This window comes from Impatiens glandulifera, chromosome 9 (genome assembly GCF_907164915.1).
Source record: "Impatiens glandulifera chromosome 9, dImpGla2.1, whole genome shotgun sequence".
Lineage (NCBI taxonomy): Eukaryota > Viridiplantae > Streptophyta > Magnoliopsida > Ericales > Balsaminaceae > Impatiens > Impatiens glandulifera.
The window spans coordinates 28,369,749-28,391,204 of NC_061870.1; the positions used below are offsets into that span (position 1 = coordinate 28,369,749).

At 32.5% G+C, this 21,456-nt stretch overlaps 5 protein-coding genes across 5 annotated transcripts; 2 read left to right on the forward strand and 3 right to left on the reverse strand.

The window, feature by feature from the left end:
* Positions 1-99: 99 nt before the first annotated feature.
* LOC124916654 (rhamnogalacturonan I rhamnosyltransferase 1-like) lies at positions 100-2,978 on the reverse strand. The gene is made up of 6 exons (XM_047457403.1): positions 2,054-2,978; positions 1,911-1,978; positions 1,727-1,815; positions 989-1,649; positions 750-907; positions 100-651 (listed from the first exon to the last, which is right to left on the reverse strand). The coding sequence occupies exons 1-6, from the start codon at positions 2,364-2,366 to the stop codon at positions 420-422; spliced, it is 1,521 nt and encodes a 506-aa protein (XP_047313359.1). The 5' UTR covers positions 2,367-2,978; the 3' UTR covers positions 100-419.
* A 6,512-nt stretch (positions 2,979-9,490) lies between these two features.
* Positions 9,491-10,496, reverse strand: LOC124915345 (RNA-binding protein 12-like). Its single transcript, XM_047456044.1, has 2 exons — positions 10,282-10,496; positions 9,491-10,199 (listed from the first exon to the last, which is right to left on the reverse strand). Exons 1-2 carry the CDS (start codon positions 10,439-10,441, stop codon positions 9,622-9,624), a joined length of 738 nt encoding a protein of 245 aa, XP_047312000.1. The 5' UTR covers positions 10,442-10,496; the 3' UTR covers positions 9,491-9,621.
* A 2,649-nt stretch (positions 10,497-13,145) lies between these two features.
* LOC124916575 (E3 ubiquitin-protein ligase At3g02290-like) lies at positions 13,146-14,695 on the forward strand. The gene is made up of 5 exons (XM_047457306.1): positions 13,146-13,313; positions 13,541-13,702; positions 13,781-14,180; positions 14,273-14,382; positions 14,457-14,695. The coding sequence occupies exons 2-5, from the start codon at positions 13,583-13,585 to the stop codon at positions 14,481-14,483; spliced, it is 657 nt and encodes a 218-aa protein (XP_047313262.1). The 5' UTR covers positions 13,146-13,313; positions 13,541-13,582; the 3' UTR covers positions 14,484-14,695.
* A 102-nt stretch (positions 14,696-14,797) lies between these two features.
* Positions 14,798-16,428, reverse strand: LOC124916574 (uncharacterized protein YwbO). The gene is made up of 8 exons (XM_047457305.1): positions 16,266-16,428; positions 15,976-16,120; positions 15,771-15,890; positions 15,649-15,692; positions 15,446-15,571; positions 15,268-15,352; positions 15,145-15,201; positions 14,798-15,068 (listed from the first exon to the last, which is right to left on the reverse strand). The coding sequence occupies exons 1-8, from the start codon at positions 16,343-16,345 to the stop codon at positions 14,991-14,993; spliced, it is 735 nt and encodes a 244-aa protein (XP_047313261.1). The 5' UTR covers positions 16,346-16,428; the 3' UTR covers positions 14,798-14,990.
* A 2,119-nt stretch (positions 16,429-18,547) lies between these two features.
* On the forward strand, positions 18,548-21,430 carry LOC124913857 (ultraviolet-B receptor UVR8). Its single transcript, XM_047454291.1, has 9 exons — positions 18,548-18,889; positions 19,036-19,359; positions 19,438-19,634; positions 19,712-19,759; positions 19,850-19,922; positions 20,071-20,242; positions 20,401-20,832; positions 20,915-21,106; positions 21,204-21,430. The coding sequence occupies exons 2-9, from the start codon at positions 19,104-19,106 to the stop codon at positions 21,220-21,222; spliced, it is 1,389 nt and encodes a 462-aa protein (XP_047310247.1). The 5' UTR covers positions 18,548-18,889; positions 19,036-19,103; the 3' UTR covers positions 21,223-21,430.
* The last annotated feature ends 26 nt before the right edge of the window (positions 21,431-21,456 follow it).

Sequence of the window (21,456 nt, forward strand, 5' to 3'; positions counted from 1 at the left end):
AGAGGCCGTTCTTGGGTTCTTTTCATCCATCTTCTTCCATTCTATCTAAGATTGTAACACAATGATCTGTCATTTTTGGCCATAAAAGGGGCTTACATCATAAGAAAACATGGCATTGCTTCTTTTACCATTAATTATCATAATATAAATCAAATATACCATAACTGAAACAAGTAACAAAGCAATGAAATCATCCAAAGTACAAACTAAGGATGACTTTTCAGACTCAACTCACATCTATTATATTCACAATCTGTCTGATCTTACTCATTAAGAAAACGTTAATAATAGAAGACTGGCTGACTGTATATGAATCGGCTTACTTCTTCGAGCAATGCAGGGTTGAAAAATCTCTATACCTACTCTTTTGTCTGCATTCATCGAACCCTAACCCAACTGTCACCAGACTAGCATCCTTCTTAACTAACTGACTGTAATAAACACTCGTGTGGATTGGCATAAAACTGATCTTCTTCTTTAGGTCTCTCGGGGATCACAATCCGTTTTCTTGGGTTACCCATTCGACCTGAATGGGTTTCCTTAACATTCGATGAGAAAGACTTCCAGCTCATTGTTCCATTTTTAAATCTATCGATCAAATCAATTAGAACCCTCCTGTCCAATGCAATTGTCTTCTTGTATCCTAGAAATCTGTTAAGAATTGTTCAAAATCAAAATGAATGATTAAACTTGTCATATGTATATTTGAACTTTTAAAGCAGAAGAAAACTTCAGCCTTTGTAATTCACCTGCGGTGTCCTTCAACCACCTTAGCCATGTTTCCGTCGTGGGTAGGTATAAATATGTCGCTTTCAAGAGACACCAAATAGTCTAAAGCAGCCATTTGCGACGAATGGTTCTGGAAAACCATCAGATCCGAAGGCTCCAGCAGCGTTTCCTTCTTTACCTGTTCCATAAATAAACAAAAACATATGAGAAATTTAGAAAACAAAATTAAAATTTGGGGGTGCTAACTGCTAATGCTAACCAATTTGGGGAAAGCGGCCGCCAGGCTTGCCATTCGTCTTTGTCCACCGTAGATTTCTCCGGCAGCGATATAAATTTGATATTTAGTATCAATACCAAACGCTTTCAATACTAAAGCGGTTTCTTCAGGGGTCAAAGGACATAACCCTTCTCTCCTTTTGAACTCGGAATCTATTACTTTTTCTTTCCACCATGGATAAGCATACCTCATTCGCGTCAATTCATCCGCTTCCTCGTTCGTACAGCCGTGTGAGCAGCCGGAAAACGCGAGCATGTCCATTTCATATCGAAGATGGAGGACAACAAAAGGGCCGTTCTTGTTCAAAATCTTGACGAGCTTTCTACCCAATTCCTCAATCTGAGAAGTAAATCTCAGAGAGTGAAAATTCACTTTGCAACGTAAATTCTGAATATCGAGTGGAAGACCATTATTAGCTAGTCTAGCATCTGTCCGGTTTAAATGTACTACTTTATACTTGCGGAATAAAGGAAGGATCTGGTTCTTGTAGTAGGATATGTTGGACCAGCTAATTGGTGGTAAGGAGTGAAACTTTCCTAATTCCAATCTCCGTTTAAGCCTTGGTGGTAATTCTTTTAGTATTCTAACTTCGTCTCTCAAAGAGGTAATGAAATGATCAACATCAAATATGTCGTGGAAATCACTGCAACAAAGATGGGGAATTTGTTTTTTGTTAGAATTAAACACGACCATAACTCTCAACCTTAAAGAAATAAAAACCTTGGATCAGCCCAGAAAGAAGTTTTATCCAGCTCTGGAACAATCAGAGTGACATTCAGATATCTTGCAATACTGACCATATCGCATATCTGTAGATTAAAGACAACAGTTTGAATTCTAGCTTTGAAACTTTGAAGCAGCTAAATAGCAAAGATTAATTGGTAACTGGTAACTGTCAACTTACTGCTGCTCTCATTTGGTTGAGTCCTCCATTGCAGGAAACCATTAGATAACCATTGTTCGTGTAGATTCCTGCAAATTGATAAAAAAAAATGAGGATATGCACCAATTTTCAAGAAAATTTCAGACAATTGCTTAAAAACTGACTTTTGGGAGGACGAGGAACTGTGTTGTGGGGATCTGAATGATGTCCAGAGCAAGAAGGCCAGGTTTTCAGCAATCTGGGTCGCCATGTGTCATCCAATGCCATTAACTGAACTGCGCCAATCCAAAGCAACAATGATAACGTCACTCTTTTCATCCATAGCTTCATTCTCGCTCGGAATACCATTGGATTCGATTTCTCCCCTTTGCCTTCCCCAAGAAAAATCACACTCACCACATTCACCGCTCCTCCTTCCTTGCATTTACACTTGTCATCATCATCTACATCCTCTGGTTTACCCATTTTTAATACCATCAGCAGAACAATGGGGAAGACCCAGGGTCGCTCCTCTTGATGAAGAAATCTGGGTTTGGTTGATCCGAATATTTAAACCCTAATTGACGTGAAACAACAGGACGGAATCGGATCTCTCTGACGAGACGACTAATTAACTCAATAAAGAAAGAAATTGCATCGATATTCTAATCTTCGCTGTAAAATAATGAATCATAACCCACATACATTGACGAATTAAATACAAATATACCGAATCCTTCAATCTCGTGAATACCAACAATGTGAATGACCGATTATTCTTTAGTAAATAGTATACACCTCAAAAAAATCACGGAAATACAAGTTCTTTCGCACAGACCTCAAAGAATCAAGTGTTTTATGGGATCAAGAACACCCTGCTCTCGATTTCCCACCAAAATCTTCGACATTCTTTGTCGCATTACAAATAGGTACTACCCAGTTGGAAATTGAACCAAATCTAAGACAAATCAAGAAGATGCGGCTCAACCCGGCGACCAGATTCCGACAATGGCCGCCGTGAAGCTTGAAATGTAAGAAGGAGAAGTTAGATAGATAGATAGATAGAGAAAGATGGAGTTGTTGGAAGTATGTATGAATGAAACCGAATTTGGCTTGAATTACGGCGTCGGTGATAACGAAAGTTTGAGTTGCGATTGCGTTTTTGACTGCGGTGAAAGCAAATATTATTGTCGGTGGTATATCATTAGTGGAATTGTGGCCTGTCAAATCAAACTAATCATAACACTTCTTTTTAAGTGAATAAATATTTATTATTTATTATGTATGGAAAAAATTCAAAACTTTAGCTAATAGCTATATTTATGCTTATCAAAATTTAAGTTTATTTTTTATTTTTTATTTTTTGAAGCAGATTTTATTTAGAGAAAAAGAAAAAGATATTTACATAATTTTTTCCATATTAACTTAAGGATTAATTGGATTTGGGTCTTTTTAAATAGATTGGTAATAATTTTTGTGAGTTTGGAGATTTTTTATTTATAAAAATACTACTTATTAATATAGAGTGATAAAATAAAATAATAATAATTTAAAATATAACATATTTTAGTATTTTAATTATTGAATTGAATAATTTGATGGATGATAATGAAATGATAATTGATTAGGTTGAATTATTTAAATAAACACAATGACTCGTTCATTTTGATAATTATATAGATAAAATATAATTTTTTTTTTTTTTTTTGTGAAAACAGACAATTTTATAAAAAGTTGATGTTGAACTTTTTTTAATTTATGATGAATTAACTTAATTAATTAGTATGATACGATCCATTCAAAGCGCTTTAGATGGAAATTAAATCGGTAACATTTTGATCTGTTAGGTTAATTTTTTTTTTTTGAATTAGAGGAGACTACTTAAACTTAAAGTATTTCTAGATGTAATTGAACCCGTAAAATTTTGATCTCTTAAACCGACTCTTACCACTAGACTATTTTAGTAAAGTTATGTCAACTTTTTCACTTGAAAACTCTCTTGGGTATTAATAATGATATTATTACTGTATTTTTTTATTATTTTTTTATGCAGCCACCCAATAGATGATTGTATTTTATAGTAACTACTTATTATACTTATACTAAGATATAGACAACAACCAAAAAAATGATCAAATAACAATAATAGGCTTTGGATCTGAAAAAATAAAGAAAACAAAAAGGACAAGATCTTGCAAAGATGTGATGAGATCCAACTTAGAAGGGGGCAGCTGTCCAAATCTTGACTGCTTAATTATTTTTATGGGATTAAATATGGAAGAAAAATAATTAATTAAGGAGTAGTAGGATTTAAGCTGGGTTATTACCTTTTTCTGTTTTTTGTTTTCAAATGATAATAGTTGTTATTTGCTTAACATCAACGACAATTAAAGTTGATCATATACTTCATGAACAATTCATGATCTAGGTGTGTACATAAACTCACTTGAAAATGAAATAACACTTGTATTTTAAACATTTTATAGAATATGTCATAATTTGAATTTTATACTTGACATTTTTCAAATAAAAAAAAGGTTAATGAAATTGGTTTAACCTATCCTAAAAAAAAATAAAAAAAAAATAATAATAATGTAGAAAATCTAGAAAGCTTATGTGGCGGATTGGTGACATTTTGAAATAAACATTTGTTGTTTCTAGTATGATTTTATTTTGGTGCAGAATTTATGTTATCATCAACGACCGACAGACAGCCTGTCTCTCTAATTGACAATTGCAGTGACTGACCCACCCGACCCAACATGTTCATTTAATGGTCCTTCCCTCCCATAAACTTACTTACATTTTATTGATTATAATTAAAAAAACATACACTGGTGGCCGGTAATAGAAAACAAATAAAAAATAAAATAAAAAAAAGAGGCTATTACAACAACAAAATCAACACTTGAGAAATATGATGTCAAAATGATGTCCTTAATTTGTTCATCATAGGAACTTGTCTTCAGGTGAGATTATAAGGCTAACGATATTCTCTATTGCAAATCTTTGCTTAACTGCATTTTAATTATAATTTTAAAAATAATAGTTTGAAAAGATAAGATAATGTTTCAATGTTTAATGTTTTTAGCTTCAAAAGATATATCATCCTTCATTGTTTATGTCGATCCTGATAATTGGGTTGTCTAACTCTACGTAAAAAAAACTTGATTTTTTTTTTAACTACACTAATATTAGCTTACAAAATTGTTAAATTATAAATTTTAATAAAATTTGAACTCATAAAAAATAATATTTTTGTCTTTAACTATTATGCTAAACATTTGTTTTTTAAAAGAATAAATTTAACTACAACTTTTATTTTGCTTTAATAAATAAACTTATTCTAGGGTAGACTATTATAGCCTGTGGGCTCGGGACGACCCTTATCGTTACTACTCTATATAGTCTCGTACTTGTTATCTTCAAACTAACTCTATATAGTTTCGTACTTGTTATCTTCAAACTCTAAGGCCTTGTTCGTATTTGGGTTTTTAAAATAACCCAACCAAATCAATTGTCACTTCACTCCCTCTCTCATCCTTCAAATCAATCAAATCATTAACCAAAATACTAAAATACCCTCTATTTTAAATTATAATTATTTATTTTATTTATATATATCAATACCCTTTAAGTCTTTTTACTAAAAAAAACATCATCATTTCCTCAAAATTATCATCAATCATTACCAATAATCATTTTTCTCTCTTTCCAGGTTATTTAAATAACCTGGACCGAACAAACCCTAAGTTATTAGAGACGAACTAGTATAAGTTTAATAAGCTTATTAAATAACTTTTATCTTTATAATTTTTTATAAAAAAATAAATAATATGATAAATATTTGAATAATTAATAATGATTTTATTATGAATTATATATGTTTGGGTGATTAATGAGATATTACTGTTTTATAAATTCTAAAAGCATAAAATAAACATAAACAAAGGGCTTGTTCTTTGTTGGATGCACCAGGTTTTGGAATAGTGGTTTTAAATAGAAAATCAATAAAGATAATATATATATATTTTAAAATTAAGAATTACACGTTTGACACCTACAAGGCTAAAATCATGGTTCTTCTAGTGAGACTATTTCCACATAGCAAAAATAACGGGAAATTGGAAGAAATGACTCGAAGTATATATTTATATCCGTGGTCATCTGATAATTTTTATTGATCTGTTAATCACTTTATTTTTTTTGGACGAAAATACCATTTTCGCATAACGTGAAGGAACTTCGCGTTTCGCGAAGAGAATTTTTTATTATATAAATACTTAAATTTTTTTATTTCGTTATTTTCTTTCTCTCTCTTTCCTCTCTTCTCTTGACGGCACGGTGGCACGGCAGCACGACGGCGACGGAACCCTAAACCTAAACGAACACATTATACAGATTGACGACGAAAACTCGTTCTAATATCAGGTGATTATTGTGTTCATCTTTAAACCCTAAACCATGAGATTTTTTTATTGTTTATTTTATTGTTCATCTTATTGTTCATTTTGGTTGTCCATCTTATCGATGATATGTTTGCAGTTGATGATGCTCTGATTCGGTTCCGTTTCAGGGAATATTCATTTGATTTTCGCGAAGGCCTTCACGTTTCGCGAAGGCTCAGACGGTCGATGAGCCCTTATTTGTAAGTCAAGAACTTCTTCAGGTCGGTCTCTCTCTCCCTCCCTCGATCCGAATTAAGAATCATGTGAATGCTTATTGAATCTTCTTCTTCTAATGATTCATCTTTGATCTCGCCTAGGTTATTTTCAGATTAATTTGTCTTATCATAATGTCTTCTTGTTTGCAGCTTCAATCCCGTGCATTGCTAGTTAGGTCTAGCATTTCTGTACTAGGATCTAGTTGATTATTGAAGAATTCTATCCGTATTCGATCTAGATCATAACCTAATCTCCTTTGTTATGTGTTTTGTTGGTCTTTTTTTTGGCAGCAGAAGAAACAAAGTAAATTAGGGCTTGCAAGAGGAAGAAGATGGTGAAAGTATCTACCTTCTTTTGGAATGACAGTGGGTTCCTTCGTCTTCTAGCAATCCATGCCTTAGTTGGAAAATAAATATTTTGAGACTTAGATTTGCGAGTTTGTGACGGACGTTATTTTTCAACAATTCCAAGCTGTCATTTGACATTATATGAAAAATGTAGATAATGCTATATTTTGACATTATATGAAATTCAATCTTGAAATCCGACAGATTCGATCAGGATCTCATTTCCATTTCGGAATATTTTCACACTTTTTAATATTTTTATTTTATTTTCTTTCACAATGGTTTATTTGTCGTATTTAAACGACTATTCATTTCATCGACCATCTAAATAATATATATAAATCAAAATCTATAGGAACCCACACAACGCTTTATATGAAACTGATATTTGTTACATGCATCTTTAACAGAAATCACAATTCAATAAGAAAATTATCTAAAATTTCAACAATGATTTTGTAAGTTATTGGAACATACTATATCCGTAAGAGTATACATCTTTTTCCTGAAGACTTACTCCTAAAAGAATGAAACTAATATACAAAAGAAGTTGTTTCCTTCCTCTCATGCTGACTCTTCTGACAACATCCCATGCCTTGAGAGGTGCAAGCTCACCGGCTTGGGATGCAAAGAAGGATTCGTAACCGGGTGAATCAAATGCAAAACTTGTATGTTTAGATCCCTCTCGAGGAAGCCGTGCCATTGCAAATCTCCTCGATTCCTCTGGATTGAGCTGGGTAGTACCAACCTCCACCAACCCTATACTGTTACTAATATCTGTTTCATTTGCATGCATTTCCTGAACCATCTGGTGATCATAGGGGAAGGACCATCTTTGAATCTTGAATAACCCAAATTCAATTATTTATTTATTCCTACTTCATATTAGCTACTATATTTGAAACATGAGATCTTACGCTAGAAAAAGGAAGTCGAATGACAGAGCAACAATAGGAATGAGAAGAAGGGTTAGATAGAAGTATCCCGTGCTCATCAAGGTAAACATTGTCCCGTAGATACCCTGACCACAAGAAATTACGCAATTAAGCCATTGTGCTCACATCCCAGAGGCCAAACATCCTGAAAGTTGAGTCAACACTTGTAGAACTGGAAATGGCTACAAATTTATAGATCACCAATGTTTGGTAAACTGAAAACACAGCCAAGACCACTACAACTCTCCATTTGAAGAAGTATTTCTTATTCCTTCCTTGTACAATTGAGGGTACTGCTTTGAAAGAGATGCACTCACATCCTATTATAAAACACAAACAATTTACTTTTTCGGTTCACGATTATCCAAAATAAATAGAATCAGCCAGAGACAAAGATATATCTTGTCAAAAAGTCCAAGAACTAAAACTGGTACTGAAGTAAATATAACATTATACAAAGACTAGAACGTGAAGGCCATCGCGAAACGTGAAGGCCTTCGCAAAACGTGAAGGCCTTCGCAAAACGTGAAGTCGCGAAAATCAAATGAAGCAATATGAACAAATATGAACCAATATAAAGCAATATGAACAATAAGAACATATTAAATTAATTTAGGGTTAGGGTTTGATTAAGAACAACATAAATCGTTTGAAATGAAGATAATAGAAATAAAAACAGATCGATTCAGGGTTAGGGTGTTAGAGTTTTCTTATCTTTGATGTTTTTCGACATCGCCCTAGCCGTCGTCGCTGTCGACGAACAAGAACAGAGAGAGAAGAGAGAGAAAGGAAATGAAATTTTTTTAATATTTATATTAAACCTAATTCACTTCGCGAAACGCAAAGTCACTTCGCGTTACGCGAAAAGGATAATTTCGTCCAAAAAAATTAAAGTGGTCACCAGAGCAAATTGTTGATGACCACGGAGGCAAATACCTCCTTCAATAGTGTTATCTCGTCCAATTTCCCAAAATAACTATATAATAAAAACATATTTTTAGGACCTTACTTTAATTTAAAGTGTAATCTAAGATCTCTTTTGATTTTGATTTTTTTATTTTTACTATTTTTTTTTATCTAAAATTCAACCATTACTTCATACATCTTATTCCATTTTTATCTAAAAAAAAATATCAAAATTACCCTTTATGTCCTTCAACAAATTTTTTTTTTTTATTTAATCAGATTAATTTTTTTAGAAAAACAAGTAAAAAAAATTCAAATCAGCACTAAGACGAGTTATTTGTTTTTTTAGCATTCTTATAATTATTTATTATATATTTTTTTAAATATTAATTAAAAATTAAAATAAATATCATAATAACTGTAAACTCGTGTATTTGAGAGATAAACAAAGAAAAAAACTATATATTATTTAATAAATATTTTAATTAATTCTAAATTTTATTTTATTTAAAAAATATAATTCGTAAAATAAATTAATATATATTATTTTTTTAATTTATTTTTAAAAACTTAAAATATAATATTTTATTATGTATAATGATATGATTATCATAATTATACATTTATATAGTTATTTTATTATAAAATTTGAATTAGAGTACAAATATAATATATTTTTTTAAAGAATATATTAATGTTATTATTCATATTAATTTTGTTTTAATTAAAAAATAATTTTAATTTATTTTGAAAATATATTATTATGAAGATTGTATCCAATTAATATGACTTATTATTATTGACAATAAATAACAAGTTATTCAAGAGGCCACAAAAAGTGAACCTACTAAAAAGAAATGACAGAGCTTTCAAATTGATGGCGGGAAGAAGCTATTAGGGTTCACGGAGAATTTTCCTTCGACACCGGAAAACCAGGGACAGGCTTAAATGGAAACGTAGGTAGAGGAAGGACGTTCGTCAATGGCGGTATATTGAGTATTGGAGGAATATTGATACTGATCAACGGCGGCGTCGGCTGAAAGGGGATTGATGGAAATAGATCCGGTGAAGGAGGACGAACCCCGAATCCGGAGGCCGTCGACGGAGGCGACGAAATAACAGGTGAATCCGGAATTGAATTTAAATTCTCTTCCTCCGTCACTTTCTGGCTGCAGGAAATTGGAAGGTTTAGGGGTTTGAAGGAGAAGGCTCCGGCCGAGAAGGTGCGGGCGCCGTTTTTCCTTGATTTGAGGATGAGTACATTCGGTGAAGCGGCGGAGGCGGAGGCGGAAGGGACTGTGCAATTGGGATCGCCGGAGTGGATTAACTTGACGGAACAGTGATCGATTCTCTTAGCATGTCTTTTGGGAGAGAAGGGAAGGTGGGTTTGGAATTCCCCTTTTTCGTTTGTCTGTGATACCCTGGTAAAGTTCTGGTTTAAGCCTCCTCCTGCTGCACATTCTATTGCGACCATTGCTCCTGTAATTAGAAATTAACAAGTTCAAAGATCAAAACATGAATGAGCTAGGGTCATTGATTTGTTGTAAGAAATGAAGGGGACCTGAGATGAAATGACTGGATTTGGAGAAGTAATGATGAGAGCAGGTGTCACAGTAGACAGAGCCGACAACGATTGTAGATGAAGAACAACAGTTAAGCAGCAAGGTTAAAGAAATAATGAAAATGGTGATCGAGAGGCAAGTCATTCTCAGATTTGTCATCTTCTTCTTCCCTAGCTAGCTAGCTATAGAAACTCGATGGTTTGGATTATGATCAATAGAAAGATGATCTCTTTATATATATATATGAAGAGAAAGTGCATGCAGTTGTGTTCCGAATGAGAATAATTGCATTCTGTCTGTATGTATCTTTTATGTGATTCATGCAAAAACCAGTAAACTCTTAACTGCAAACAAGACGCAGTGAATATGGATGGATACTTTAACTTTTGAACATACTGTATCTGTATGTATCTCTGATGCAATTTGCATGCAGTTGTGTTATCACGAGACTCCCACAATATTGTCCTATGTATTTCAAGACTTTGCTTTTCTTTTTTCTCATCATCTAATAATATTTACAACACAACTTAACTTAATTACCAGTTTCTTTCAGTTTTCATGACATGATCAGACCACAGTTATAAACATCACATGCCCCCAATTTCAACTTTTGTCAATAAGAATCGAATTTCAGATTTTTTCTCTTTCTTAAATACAAAATTTTACTGCTTGAGCCATTTTAATAATTCGATCATTAGATTGAGAAGTTAAAAAGTCAAGACAAATGATTAATAAGTTATATTTTGATATTAAAACGAGTAGACAAACATATTGCTCAAACACTTCAAAATTTTGTTCAATTTTTTTACCTAAGTTTATTCCTTAAAGATGTGATATATATATGGAAATTTGAGCAGATGACCCTAAAAACAGGGTGAAATGCGGAAATGGGTGGATAATTTAAATAGCCCTGGTAATCCCTTTTCCTGTTTTTGGACGAAAATGATCCAGTTGCGTCACGCAACCTGTGAAACAATTTTTTTTTTTCCAAAAAATTTTAATTATGGAATTTTTTGGACGAAAATGCCCCAGATGTTGCTTAAGGCAACTCTCACACAATCGCGAGATAAAAAAAAATATTTGAAAAAAAAAAACGCTATTTAAATTATCCACCCTCACTTTTTTCTGCATTTCACCATATTTTTAGGTTATTTGATCAAATTTCCATATATATATATATATATTCATTAATTTAACGTATAATAATTGAACTTGAATATGACAATTAATGAAGATAATTTAATTCGATTAGGTTAGAGTTTGTAGTGTTTTGGGTTCTAAGTGGTAAGAATAAGAGAACGATGTATTAGATTATAATTAAAAAAGAATGGTCAATTTTTAAGATATATAATATATTAAATATTATTAATAACAAATAATATTATTTATGAAATAAAATAAAATAGTATTTAATTAAACGGGATTTAATTATGAAATTAAGATTTTAAAGATATATTATTTATTTATAAAATAAAATAAATAATATATAATTGAATTGGTTAATTATGGAGTTAAAAATTTAAAATATTAATTTATAAAATAAAATAATATATAATGGAAAGTTAATTAAGGAAAAGTAGTTATGATTAGGAGATATTCTTGCTTAAATATTCTATAGCCTATTTATATGTCAAAACTTCTTGTGAGAAACAACACAGAATATAATATAATTTTTCTTGTGAGATATATTAACAATATTTTACTTGAGAGACTATCAATTTTCCAATCTTATTTAATCGTTCTAGAGGATTTAGCTGAATTTGTGTGGACTAATTAGAGGAGCAATACACGAGGAGCAATACACGAGGAGCAATACACGTGAAGTTTTCGTCTTATCGATACCATCAGGTTTTGACTCGGTTTACACTTCAATATCTATTATTTTTAAACAATACATTAATGATCCATTATCTAAAATTTGTTTTAAACCTCTAATCCTAACAATATATTGTTTTATTATGCTATAACATTAAGTTATATGTCATAACTAATTTGATTGTTATTTTTATTTGATAAGTTATAGATTATGTTTTCTAATGTTTCAATTTAAGAAATTTTGTAAATACTTAGTCTAACAAATAAAATAACAATGATTTGAATCTTCATATTCATTAGTTAATTTTTACGAATATGCTAGCAAGACCCTCATTTAAATCAAAACCTTCTTTACCCAAACTTTATGGGTTCATAAACTTATTGTTTGATCTTAATAATTTAAATTTTAAAAAGAATTATTAATTATTAATATTATATTCTTAATTGTAACGGTCAAATATTTGTTAATATTAATAGTATAGTGTAATAAACCAAATATATTTATTTGGATTTTTAATAAGAATACCATAATTAAAATGTCTCTTTGAGATAAATTAATTTATTATGTTGAATAATTTAGACTTAAAAAAAACAATAGATATAATTTTATAGTTATAAGAAATAATTAATTTAAATCAATTTTTAATATTTTACACTTGTTCATGTGATGTATAACCTTTTTAATAACTAGAAATAAAGACATGTCTTATGGAGATAAAGAATCTTATCAAATATTAATTTAATTATTCAAATATTAAAGATAGTTATTTCTTCTAATCTAATATCAATTATTCTTATATTATATTTATACCAAATCAATAGATGCTTAAATAATTTATAATATTTGTATACATAATTTTATTTAAATTATTTTATATTTTATTCTTATTGCCATCGGCTTTAAAAGTAATAAAGAAGATTCCAAAAGATATAATTAACACTGTTCCACCTTCCGTCTGATTATATTCTCTTCCCCAAGTCGTCACTTTCAAGGTTTATACAAGAAGCGAATTTTACAGTCGAGGTATTCCTTAACCTCGAATTGACGGCACAAGTCATCATACTTTTCTCTTCACAATCAATCTTTTACTAGTAAACCTCCGATCACTTTCAAACATGATTTTGTTTTCGTTTTTCAAACAAAAATTTGTACTTTAATGGAGGTTTCGCCATCAGAGACGATTTTCTTGCATTGATTATTCATCTTCTGAGCTGGGTTTGTTTTATTCTTACCATTAACTGCGCTTAATTTGATAATTAGAGCAGATCATCTTTAGGAAGCTTCCTTTTTGTTGTCATTTAGTACTTTGTAATGTCCTAATCGACTATGATCTTTGAAAGTATTCCTCTGTTTTCATCGGTACTTGTGACTTTCCAAATTAGTCTGATTAGATTATTCTCCAAGTTGGTGTCTTATTGTTTAAAAGTAAGAGTACTTTGCAGGTGGGAAGTGTTAAAAAACTTAATACAGTTTGAAATTGTTCTATGGGGTCTGTTTGCTGCTGCTGTTTGCGTGATGAATGTGAAGATTATGCTAATCTAAATAGTACAGTCTATAGGAACTGTATATGTCTACGTTCCTTACTGGAGAACTTCTTACATATGGTATGGACTAAACTTATTCATTTCATTTGCATGGTCAAACTTAACAATTAAGTTCCTTTTTTGGCTTCATTTGTATAGTATTCATCGATATTTCATAGAGAGGAAGAACACACAACTTCATCATCAGTTCAGGGGACTTATCCATCATCACTGGATGATTCCTTTATGAGTATGTATCGATCTCCTCCAAGGCCATTGCCATATGATGCTGATCCTAGATGCTTTCGTCTGCAACGAGATGGACTCATATTGAGGCGGGAGAAAGGATCAAGCCATGCATCGGAGGAAACAGAACCATTTAACACCGATGCAGTGAATTCAGCAAACAAATGGAATGAGTGTGGTTGTGAAGAAGGATCTAAAGAGTACAGTTCCAGGAATTCAGTGAAGCTCTCTTCTGAAGAAAAAATGGTGGCTGGATATGCCCATATTTATTCGAATTCTGATGAGGAAGATGTTTGCCCAACATGTCTAGAAGGTGATTTAATGGGGTGTGTTAAAAATGAGATTCTATAATAGTGTTTTGAATGGATTATTAACATGTGATCATATTTTTTTGCTTTTCTGCAGAATATATCATTGAAAATCCTAAGATAGTTACCAAATGCTCACACCATTTCCACCTTGGTTGCATTTATGAATGGATGGAAAGAAATGAGAACTGTCCAGTTTGCGGGAAGGTAATAAATAAAGCATGTTTATCCATTTAATCATCGATTCGTCATTCTGGTCTTTAACAATTCTATTTCTCTAGATGATGGAGTTCGATGAGACGGCGTGACCTTGCCCAGAATGGTCCTGTTGTCGATGAAACGTGCTACGATCCTGCAATTTACAAAGTAACAAAAGAAGAAGAAGATGCAATTGACTGTTAGGAAGAAAGTAGAGAATTAAATGCAAATGTACAGTCTTTGTGGATACTTACCTTTTTATTTCTTTTGTGTAAAAACTATGTTTTCACCTTAATTTTATTTACCACATTTTCTCATTATTGACTGTACTTGGCCATTTTCATTTGGGGTTAAAAGAATTTATCTTCTAGCCTTGTCTTATGGAAGTTAATTTTGATTCATAGCATCTATAATTCAACCAATTGACTCAAAAATCAATTGAATAATATAATGTAATCAGCAAGTTTATTTCCATCAGGAAAGAACACGTCAATAACAGTGACAACAAGTTGAAACATTCGACATAACATACAAATAGGAATCCAACTAAAACAGTTATTCCGACCTAGCAAAGGCGATGATAATTGTTTTAGGTTTTATTAGATACTCTCCTTCTGTCAATTTGCAGACAGTTGAATAGCTTTGATGAAGACCTCAGGAGGTTGTCCACCAGATAACTGCTGCTTCCCATTAATCTATATATTATGATTATAAGATCAATTAGAATATGAATTTTTTCTTCATTAGAAGAACACTAGGCTTTACACTCACCACATAATTTGGGACTCCTGTGAGGCCATTGGAGTATTTCTGAAGCTCTTCCTTCACCTGGTTTGTTAAAATAAAATGCATTAACATCAAGATATGATCCCAAGAGAAAGTAGTATTTCTTACCTCATTCAAACCGTTATTGGAATCTTCGAGAAACTCAGCTGCTCCTTCTATACCAACTTTAGTTGCAGATTCCGCAAGAAACTTCCTGCATCATCGAGTTCATAAGATCAATATCGTCCTCAGCCCATCATAAATCTCGTGATTAGACAATTCAAACAACTAGTTTTATTTACTTAACTTGTCACCTATGAATTTTCCTTGTGTGAAGTAGCCAAGGAAAAGTTCTTCCACAAGCTTATGTTGCTTGTCCTGCCCACTTTTTCCAGCAAAAAGTATAAGCCTGTGGCTATCCAAACTACTACCCCTGCTCGTCGTTCACACAACATATTAAAATCTCAATTGATAATTGATACCAAGTTATTCGAATAACAGTCGACTTACGTGAGTCCATTCATATCATATGGTAGACCTAAACCCTTGAAGATCTGCAATTTTTTAGTCTGTTAGAACCACTTTCAAAAAATGCAGAGTTTTTGCAGATGAATGATAAGAGGTTTGTTTACATCTGTCATACGGCCAACAATTTGTTCAGAACGAGCCCCGAACTTACTCCTGTAGTAGTCTTTTTTGTTAACTCCTTCTTTTGGAGCATCAGGTGCAAGAAGGTAAGGATGCCATCTAATCTGCAAAATGATGATGATAATGATGATGATCTTAAATTCTTAATCCACATTTTGAACTTTGAAAGCAAAAAGATGTCAGCAGAACCTCAAAATCATATTTATCCTTCAACGAAACTATGGCTTGATCAAGATTCTTTTTACCCACAAAACACCATGGGCAGACGCTGTCTGAAGTGACATCAATCTGAACAAGCTTCTTGCCAGAGGATTGTGCCATTGATCGGACTGATCTGCAGAAAATGATTTCATCGGATTTAGGGTTTTCTCTTTTCAAGCATTCATTTTGGAGCTAATCATAAATCATGAACGAATATGAAGAATTGTTCATAATTCTTCAAGTGGGTTGAAAGGGTAAAGGAAATCTATGAAAACTACCTTAAAACTCGTCGATGCTGATCTTGAGAAAGGGCGATAAGAGGTCTTTGTGTGTTTAATAAGAACTTGTTCAAAAGCATCTGGATTTATGGAGAAATCGGTGTGCATGTGAAACTGTAAATGGGTTAGATTCATCCGTCAGCCGCACCTAACGATAACTTTGACCGTTGATTATCAAATGTTGGAATAATTGACATTTTAGCGAATTCACATGTTGTCCGTCTTGGTGAAATTTTATATTATATAAAAATATAGGCGATTTTTTTAATTTTTGTGTAATTATTAAATAAATTTACCATTAGTTCTAATTTTGTTACATATTTTCGGAGCTAAGTATTTTTATTTTTCTAATTAATTTGTCATGTTTATATGAAATAATATTTATAATGATTTTAGACATATATTTTTTAAATTGAGTATTTTTAAATTTACGTGTTATAATTTATCGAAGGTTATTTTTTTTAAATGATCCATTTAAAAAAGAATCGTTTAAGCACACAACGATAAAAGCATGACAAGAAAAAAATTATGTAGAAATAGATTATATTAGAATAATAAATTGACTCGAAAATATTCAAGAAGGGCAATAAGAGCTTCATACGAATCCACAAGTTTTCCGTATCTAATCTTTGACATCGTCATGATAATGACATTGTGAATAATCCTTAACGGCCTATTTTCGTTATTAAAAGTTCTCCGATTTCTTTTCAACCAGATAATCTACTAGAAAATTATAGAGATAAAGACTCATTTTTTAAGTCTTGCATTTTAGTCGCCCAATTCATGCTTCCCAATAGTCATTAACAGTTTCTGGCATAACCCATTTATTCTAGTCAAATTCCACAAAAGTCTTCATATAATGCAACAATAATCATTCATTTTTTCATACATCTATCGTCAATGAAATTTTGCCGTGAATAGCACTCCAACCAAGAAAGGAGATCTTAGTAGGCATCTTAGACTCCCATAAATTTTTCCGATAAAGATCAATCGGGCTTACCCAATTGAACAAAGTGTAACAATATCACACATGAAAGTTATTCAGATCACGCCACCGCATAGAATCTCAAGAAGACGGGTTTAACCCCTTATTTTTAACCATTAACAAAAGTATATCATTGGACATGTTTTCTTCACTGTTCAATCTTCTTCTATATCTGATACGATTAGCAAAACCACTAGACCGAATGTCAAACATATCTTTAACCGATGAATCTCTACAAATAGAAATAGAAACAAGCTCGGGGAAAACCTTCACCAAACATTTACCACCACACCAAGTGTCGTCCAAAAAACTATTCGAACTTCCATGACCCACAATAAAAATTGAATGCTCTCGATAAACCTTCCACATGGCATAAATACCACCCCAAATGTTGCAACCCACAGATTTATAAGAATTTTTGGTGAACCAACTAGACTTATCCTGACTATATTTACATTTAATCAATTTAGCCAAGATTATATATTGCTTAGTTGCAAATTTACTACACCATTTAGATGATAAGGCTTTATTAAAGGAAACAAGATTCCAAATTCCCAGTCCCAGTTCTTTTATTAATTTAACCTTATTCCAACTCACTAAATGAGAAAATGAAGAAACAGACGACCCCCATAAAAATTTACACATAATTCTCTCTTTCTTCACGGCCACGGGATGACAAAAAAAATTAGTCAGAGGTGGTTTTAGTGGCTAAAAAATTTATATTTATTTTTCAAAAAATTTTGACATAAATTTTTTATATACGATCTATAAATTTGAACGTATTTATATGTTTTAAATTGAGTATTTTTTAAAACTACATATTCTAAATTCTTGAATGCAATTTTATTGTCTTAAAAATATGTAATGTGCCACCAAAGTAGTCATGTGGTAAGAGTCGGTATAAGAGACCAAAATATTACGAGTTCAATTTTATCTGTAAACATTTTAAATTGAAGGGAGACCAAATGTTATTCTAGTTCAACTTAATTAAAATAAAATAAAATAATGATATTTTTTATAAATATAATAAATTAATTAAGTACAAACTTTATATTCATACAAGAATATAGATAATTTTTTAATTATTATGTAATTATAAAATAAATTTAATTGAAATTTTATCATAATTTTATTTCAGTTTTAAAAGTAGATATTAATTTCTTTTTGGAATTTAGCAACCACCATATCCAAATTAAATATTTTTGGAATATTGTTTATTTATTAATTCATAAAGTTAGTTTTATATTATTTATTTATTCTGTAAGTTACAAATGTTTGTATAGACAATAAAAGGGGAAAAAAATCTTGAAATTGGAAGACAGAGGTCGACGAAGGAAATTGGAGAGGAAGAAGAAGAAGAACAATGGTTGAGTCTGTAAACTGTAGAGGAGTTTGATTAAATATAGGTTTGGGGATTGGATACATACGGCTTATACAAGAAAGACGACGGAAGAGCGGATATTTCGATGGATCAGCTCCGCGGTTTATGGAAGTTTAGAATCTTTGCATCGCTTATTTTTGAGGCCATTTGATCTTTTCTTCCTAACCCAATTCGCTCCTATCCTCAATTTGATACCTTGGGTCTTCCTTTTTCATTGGGTAGACAGAATAATTGATTCAAATGCTCCTCCAGTTATAGGTAATTTACCATTTATATTCTTTAATCTTGACAAGAACCAATTATTACAGACCGATTTCATTTTGAAATCTTCTTGCTTTTGTCCTCTGCATTAGAAGTTTCTCAAATGAATTCTGATTTTCGGTCAATGGTGATTTGGTGTTCAGTTGGAGACAATTCAAGAGCACGAATCTAGTTTATTTCTTCAATTTTATAGGTTTAGAGGTCTGATTCAATGAATATAGACGAGATTTTTGGTGAATCTCGAGTGGTTAATCTTCCTAATAAAAGCGCAATATATGTGTGGGGGTACAATCATGCTGGGCAAACAGGTCGAAAGGATGATAAACAACAGAATTTGAGGATCCCAAAACAGCTCCCTCCTGATCTCTTTGGATGCCAAGCAGGCGATAATTCCCGGTGGTTGGATATCGCCTGTGGCCGAGAGCATACTGCTGCTGTGGCTTCAGATGGTTCACTCTTTACTTGGGGTTGGTTTCATCATTTTCTGGTTAGTTTCATTTCTCAATTATGTTGATGATTACTTATTAGATGCATGTGGTAAACAGGAGCAAATGAATTCGGTCAATTGGGAGATGGAACTGAAAAAAGCAGGAAACAACCAAGGAAAGTAAAGCAATTGCAGACAGAACTTGTGGTGTCTGTCTCCTGTGGGGCACATTGTACTGCTGCTATTGCTGAACCTCGTGATAATAATGATGGAACCCTTTCAACTAGAAGACTTTGGGTCTGGGGCCAAAATCAGGCAATCTATCTATTACATTCTGCTTCACTAACTCTTTCTTATTTTCATTCTTCTTCTTATTATCACTGTCTTAGCAGGGATCCAACTATCCGCGTTTGTTCTGTGGAGCATTTACTCCAAACACGGTATAACTGTTTCCCTTCTTTTCTCCCAAAAATAAAAATAAAAAATCCAGACCATTATTTTCAGAAGATGACCAATTTTTCTGTTTACAGATTATAAAACAAGTTTCTTGCGGAGCTGTTCACACGGTTGCCCTATCAGAGGATGGTTTGCTTCAAGCTTGGGGTAATGTTATTATGATTAAATTTACTGCATATATATAGCTAGATCGTGTTAGTTCATATGGGTTTAGGGGAAGGATTCTAGGTAGCGAAATTTGATGATCCATAGACCATGTCATTGATTAAGGTTTATATATGTGTTGATACACTAGGGTATAATGAATATGGTCAGCTTGGCAGAGGTGTTACTTGCGAGGGACTTCAGGGGGCTCGTTTTATTAATGATTTCGCTAAATTCCTCGACGAAGCCCCTGAGTTCGTGAAGATTTCTAGGGTTTCATGTGGCGAGTATCACACTGCTGCAATCTCATATAATGGCGAGGTGTAAGTGATGATTAATAAGGAAGAACGCCACCTTTCTTTCTCTAGAAATGTTTTTTACTTCTAGGAGACATGTTTATACAATATCAACTGTAAAGTGCGAGAATTGGCCTATTTTGTTATCTCATTATTAAGAGTAATTTTGATTGGTTGTTCAACAGATACACGTGGGGACTAGGAAGTTTGGGTCAACTGGGCCACTGTTCTCTCCAATCTGGCGATAAGGAGCTTATTCCTAGGAGAGTAGTGGGTCTTGACGGGATATTTATAGAAAGTATTGCGTGTGGAGGTGTACACACATGTGCATTAGCGAAGAAAGGAGCGCTTTATGCTTGGGGTGGCGGTCAAGCTGGGCAGCTAGGGCTTGGGCCGCATAATGGATTCTTTTCTGTTAATCCTAATGAATCTGATGCAATGCTCAGAAATATTCCTGTTTTAGTTGTCCCAAGTGATGTACAGCTTGTAACTTGTGGGCATTCCCACACTTTAATATTGACTAAAGACGGAAGAATTCATGGATGGGGTTATAACGGCTATGGCCAGGCTGCTAACGAAAAATCTACATATGCTTGGTATCCTTCACCTGTAGACTGGTAAGAAGTCATCGACTGCTCGCCATTTCCCTCCAAAATCAAAATGAAATCTAATTTCATTATTGTACTTTTTTTGTTATAGGTGTGTGGGGGAGATTAGGAAACTGGCAGCGGGTGGGGGGCATTCAGCAGTATTGACAGATGCATGTTCGTTGAAGGAGTTATGCGAGTTCAGGCTTGCAGATACTGTATCATTAGCTAATGCTTATCAGATTCAGGATATTGCATCTAGAACCAACTCCGATGCTTTAGCACGCCTTTGTGAAAGATTAAGGTACTTGTTCTTTTTCTATTGTGTAAAAACCCACTTCTACTATCTTTCAAACCACAACTGTATTCCAAACTAACTTATTATTAAACCACCTTTGTAGGGAAGGAGAATTTGCTTGATGAAGAATCATCCCAACCATGGATCCGAGCTTTGTAAAGTTGTAGCAAAATTATCTTGATTGTTGTATCTGTAGAACCACATGTTGGCAGACATATAGGAAGTATTTGTAATTCATGTTTGTTTGTCGACGAGGAACCTGTTCTACTACTGATTGTATTCAATGTTAACTGTTAAATAAAACTCATAAATATAAGTTTGATCTGGTGATGTTCTTCTTGTCTGCCTTTTGAATA